At 34.8% G+C, this 6,000-nt stretch overlaps 1 protein-coding gene across 1 annotated transcript in view; it reads right to left on the bottom strand.

The window, feature by feature from the left end:
* Window positions 1-2,811: 2,811 nt before the first annotated feature.
* Window positions 2,812-6,000, bottom strand: part of IQCM (IQ motif containing M) — a 103,233-nt gene continuing 100,044 nt past the window's right edge. The window contains exon 10 of the mRNA XM_088133247.1: window positions 2,812-2,942. Within this exon, the coding sequence (XP_087989373.1) occupies window positions 2,812-2,942 (131 nt within the window). The remainder of the gene's footprint in view (window positions 2,943-6,000) is intronic.

Raw genomic sequence — 6,000 nt, 5'->3', positions numbered from 1 at the left:
CATACATGCTTTCCACCAGCAAATAGACTCAGCTACAACATTGGGTTTGATTTGAAGCATTTAGATTTACCTGGAGCTCCAGCAGAAGCTTTTTAAAATAAAAACATTAAGAATGGCACAAGAGATCATGAGGAAAGATGACATTTTTGAAATACAGTTCTTCCCTTCTCAGCAATGAACCTCTGAAAATGCTGCCTTTTCCCCAATGAGGCACCACTGAATTTTTTTTAAAAACCCTGTTGCAGACAGGATTGACAGGAGTGAGGAAGGAAGGAGGGAGGGAGGGTTTCCTTCCCAGTAGGAAGACCTCTAAAACATACCACCACCACCCCCTGCCCATGGCAATTACACATTTTCCAAAGCATCCATTGACATCAAAAACCTGATTATAATATGGGGAAGGAACAAGATTTGATATCTAAATAGTCACTTGTTAAAGATTGTCCCACTTGCCCCAAGAAACTTGGAGGAAAACAGTCCTGGTTTAGAAGCTGAACGGTTTGACAGGGAACTTGTAGAACTAAGGTTCTTCCTGCAGCATTAGTGCCTTACTTCAGCATTCAAGATTTCTTGGTTCTTGTTTATGGAGGCATCATATATGCAGTTGCTGCAGTACTAAAAGTTAATTTACTCTAATAATAAAGCTGTTTGTATTGGTTTCAAACTATAGACTATATTTTCAATAAATGTTTTCCTGATCATTTTTAAATAGGGGGAGCAGATACTGACATTTTAAAAAGTAATAGTTTCAACACCCCCCACACACCCACACATTACATGTGTCCATGTGTGTTGGTACACACACACACACACATGTAGAATAGAGGAAAAATTTAAAAAGCTATTTGTGAAAAACTAAACTTACCTACATCTCTTCATTATCAACATTATTTCAATACTAAAGCTGGATAGTCCCTGGCCAAACTAGATTAGTGAAAGCAATATGGCATTAACTTCTTAATGTTTCTGGATAACTACCATAATCCCTAACTGGGATACCAGAAGCAAACATTCTAGATCCAGAGTTTATATACTTGCATAATACAGAGTAATAACTAGTAGCAGAGAGTCCAGACTCTGTTGGCATACTGTACAGCAAGACTGGCAGTACATAGTGGCTGGAGCCAGCCATGAATTTTCAGTGAGTTCTGCATGAGAATATCATTGAATCTCCACAAGTGTCTGGAAAATATTGCCAGTTGTTTTGGCATAATTCAGCAATGTTTTCTGCCAAGACTTAAAATCCTTGGTAGAGAGAAATAAGGGGACACCTGAAGTACAAGTATTTTTACCAAGGGAAATGTCAGAAAAGCAACATTAACAATTTTTTAAAGAAACACTTTCTGTTCAGTACTAGATCTTTATTTTTTAATTATCTGGTAAAATCTAATCCTAGTAAGTTTGAATTTGCCCAATAATTTAAAACTAGACTACTAATCAAGTATTTTTTTTCCTAGTTTGTTTTTGTTTGTTTGAAGAATTTTTTTAAGGTAGATACATTTTTGTATCACTTGAATTTGATTCATTTTCGAAAGGAAAACATCTTAAATTGGAATATTCTTTAAAATTATCAGCCATGTACTACAATGTGGAATTATTATTATCTATGCTGAAATAATTTCACTTTAAGCACTGAACAGAAATAACATTGATGAGATGATGAAAAGTTCTGGCAAGTCAAGGGGGGGGTGCGGCAGTTTGTGGTGGCTTTGAATCCCTGAAAAAGCATCTATTATTTTGTATTTGGAGTGAACTGCTTAGGAGCTTAATATGGATTTAGGCATTAAAAAAAATCAGCCAGAAGCACTGTTTTTGAACTCACTTGGGTCACAGGAACTTTCTCTGCACTCCATTCTAATTTGCAGTTTTGCTATAATAAAAGCCCCAGATATATTGCTACTGTCTAGACATTTTATCTGAAACAAGTGTCCTTCATAATCCCAGAGGACTTTTCTATTTTATTTCCAGTAAATCAAAGTCTGTGAAGAGCTTTGGTTCTTATTAAGACATACCCTTCACAGTCCAGTGATTGCCAACAGTGGCAAACCATTGACAGTTCATTTACATATAAGCGATGACTTTCATTGAGTGGATGGCCAAAAAAACAGTGGACATTCAGAGAGCATAGCCAATATATCTTTCCTTCTGATGGGGATCGAGTGCCAATTTATTTATAGAAAGGCAAGATTTCTTTTTATCACCCTTACTCTGTTTTTTTTGTTTTTGTTTTCAAATATAGGCAGCAGTCTTACAAAATGCTCTGTATCCCAGTTTTCTCTAGGGCCATTATGGCTCGGGAAGATGACAGCTGTAGTCCTACAGTTCTGATGGACCCAGTTACAGCTCAGTGGGATTTGCATATGAATCAAAAAGGAAGGAGCTGTCCTTTAGAGAAGTAAACTATTTTTTTTAAAAAAAATTAAAGAACACAAGACTTTTGAGATCATAAAGCACCAAAAGGACTCTGAAATTTAAAAATGCTGACACCATTATCAGATGGATATATACAGTATAACCAAAAGCAAAATAATAGAGTCTATTGCATTATGATCCACATAAATAAAATGAAATTGTTTTACAAAACAGGTTTTTAAGCTATTTACATTATTCCTAGGGATGTAGGAATTTTAGCTATAGCCTGGACAAAGGAGAAGTATTATCTTCTTTAAGAATGAAGAAAATACTTTTCATTATAATATTGGGAATTTCCATTAGAGGAAACTGGAGCTAGGACTAAGATTTCACTTTGTTATCTTTCAACTCAATCAGATGCTGCTCTATGGCTCCGTTGTGCATGAACTGCTCCCTGACTTAGTCGCTCTCTTCTGAAAAATATGATCCATTATTCGTACGTTCCTTCTTCTTTCTCTCTCGCATTGATGCAGCTACCAAGGCACCAGCAACTCGAATATCAGCTGCTTTTAGCACTGGATGGCCTCTTGCTGTAACACAAAATAAACAGATGTATTGATTAGCTAAAGGAACACAAATAAGGATGTTTCTAAATTGAAATTAATAGTGGACAAAGATAACCAAAGTGGTAGATGATTTATCTTAAGGGTTATTTATAGGAAGGGTTATAACTACTACAGATTTCACTGATGCAAAGCTAATATTCTATATTGCAAAATATTAATATTCTATATTGCAAAATATTTATTTATTTATTTATTTATTTTTAAATTTGTATGCCGCCCATCTCCCCCAATGGGTGACTCTGATAATATGCATGATTAAGGACCATAGAAACATGAAATCAGATACCATGATGTCTAGCATGAGATATTTTGTTGTTAAGGGTTATTATTATGACTTTCAAATGTGCTTGCTATGAGATTTGTGGGAATTCCTGGATAAGTTTGGCTTTTTATAATAGTAAGCTCTTTAGTAGAGCTTTCTTATACCATTTCAAAGAGTAGACAGACAGAGAAAGAAAGAAAGAAAGAAAGAAAGAAAGAAAGAAAGAAAGAAAGAAAGAAAGGAAGGAAGGAAGGAAGGAAGGAAGGAAGGAAGGAAGGAAGGAAGGAAGGAAGGAAGAGGAGAAAGAAAGAAAGAAAGAAAGAAAGAAAGAAAGAAAGAAAGAAAGAAAGAAAGAAAGAAAGTTTTTCTGTGTGTCAACATTTCCTTGGCTAATCTACGATATGCATTTTAAATTAGCATACTAATTTGACCCTGGTTTTTTCCATGAACTGTTTTGTAGAAGACTTTTTAGAATATTTCACAGAATATATATTTTTTAAAAATCCCTAAAGCAAACATTTCAGCAACAGTAGAAAAGTAACTGTGAACTGTGATAGTAATCTTTGATGTAGTAAGAGCTTCACAGTTACATAGTGGAAATTATCAGAGGGAAAATGATGCCGGAAAAAATTAAGCAAGTAAATGGTGGAACCTATCTTCCTCTAGAGGGCAGGAGAGATTCTCCAGAAATAGAGAATTAATGCAGCCTGTGCTGTGATAGGAAGTTCTCTATCATTAAAATTAACTTCATAGCAAAATAGGCAAGGGAGAATTGGAAATTCACCTCTCCTTTAATTAAAGGCATCAGGAAATATATTACCCCACCCGAGATTAGAACAACCCTAAAGCCTTTTAACTGTTGCTAGCAGTTACAAAGGGGGAAAATATCATCCCATTAAGCCACTTGAGAAAATTATTACCTTCAGAGACAGAATATAAATAATTGTAATAAATACATAATAATGACTATGAAAACAAAAATCCGTATGGAATTCATATGGGTCAGGACACTATTGGGGAAGGGGTGGCTGAAGCCATGGGTATTATAGGCTGGCCACCAAATAGCCATTAGTTGCTGCTATAGGAAAGGCTACAGAGAGTTGAAGACTAGCACGCCTTATTCCCTTTGCAGCAGCCATGTCTTTTTCTCTCTTTTAAGTCTGAAGCATCTGCAAGTGGGTGTTTAGCTGCTGCTGTTGCTGCTGCTGTATACCCAAGCTGTTCATGCCACCTTTATGATGAGGAAGCCATTTCTTTTTCTTTCAAATGGAACTGAAATGTAGTGATGAATAAATGAGAGAGACTGAAGAAAAACTGATTTGGCACTGGGATCTTGGATCATGGGAGTAGGAAAGGACTGATTTCACCATCCAGCAAGCTGGACCAAACATTTATTTTAAAAAGCACTGGCAATTACTTGGATGGAAAGTATAAATTCTAGTTACTAATTTATATAGTAATACAATTTTCTATTTCTGGATCTTTACTTAGTAATTAGCAGTGATACTAGGCATGGCAATATAAAATTATGTATCTCAGATTCAGAGTGTTTAAATATTTTGTATGAATATAATGAAATTCCGATTATACATTCTTGTTAACAAAGACTGTTAGATTAAAGAACAGTTGAACTGTAGATACATAAATGTGCATGTTACATAGCCAGATTTTTATCTAGTGCACGAGAGTAAAATTATTATAGTAACTTCACTCTATGGTCATTTTTAAATAGATAACATTTGCTGTATTTTAGCTTTCTGAGTTGAACCAAGATGGAGGATCCAGGTTATAGGTCAAAGCAATCAAAATGGAGCTAGAGCTATACAGCAGTTCCTGACATTTTCAAGATGGAGACTTTATCACCAATCATTCAGATTTGTTTGAGAGTATTGCAGTACATATATGAGACTCAACAGGGCATTCTGGAAAGTGAGTTAGGAGATTTCCCAAAGATCGGTATTGGGGTTATAAATAATCAGAAGAACCATGAGACAACAAAATGCATTGAATGGCTCCAATTCATTCATAATAGGTCCCCAGGAACACTACAAACAGTTCAGGAAGAGTTCTCCAGCCTAGATCAAAAGACAGATGAAACTTAATGTAAAGAAATACTGAGGTACATGTAGTCTGAGTTCAGGCAACTTTAATTTGATAGACATCTTAATATAATTTATACTATTTACAATTAATTAGGAAGGAAATATCCATGTTAGTTTTTTTTTAAAATTGAAGTGGACTGTACCTCTGAAAAAGGCATATTTGATGTCTGTGAGTAATGGTCGTATGAATCAAGCAGCATCATAATATTATTAAATAAATTTGTGACATGTTTATATTTGAAAAGCTTCAAGCAATTTGGAACCATATCTCAAAAAGTTTATCACGGCACAGTACCTTGTTCATCTATAGAAAGAGATCAGGAGGATGGAGCATCTCCCTTTAAAATCTTTTTTTTATTTGTAAGAGAAAGAGGCCACAAAACAAAGGCATGATATCATGTTAAATGTTATGATTTTTTCTAGAAAGAATAAATAATGGCAATCAACACTAAATTGACTAGTAGTCTGTTTAAGACAGATACATTTCTTCAAGCAATATATAACTGACAGGGACTGGTTCTCTACAGGATTATATAATAACCACTAGCTCAAGTTTTAAAGTTCCTTGAGAGCTTTAGCTACTTTTAGAGGGCTAAGTATTTTCATGAAAAAGAGATTTATAAAGTAAGCAATTATCACAATGTTCAAAAATGGAATC

This window comes from Python bivittatus, unplaced genomic scaffold, assembly GCF_059951505.1.
Source record: "Python bivittatus isolate LINGU-HERP-01145 unplaced genomic scaffold, Pbiv_v1 ctg000070_np1212, whole genome shotgun sequence".
NCBI classification, from domain to species: Eukaryota; Metazoa; Chordata; class Lepidosauria; order Squamata; family Pythonidae; genus Python; species Python bivittatus.
Note: the sequence above shows the minus strand (reverse complement) of the source record. Positions and strands in the feature narration are given on the sequence as shown.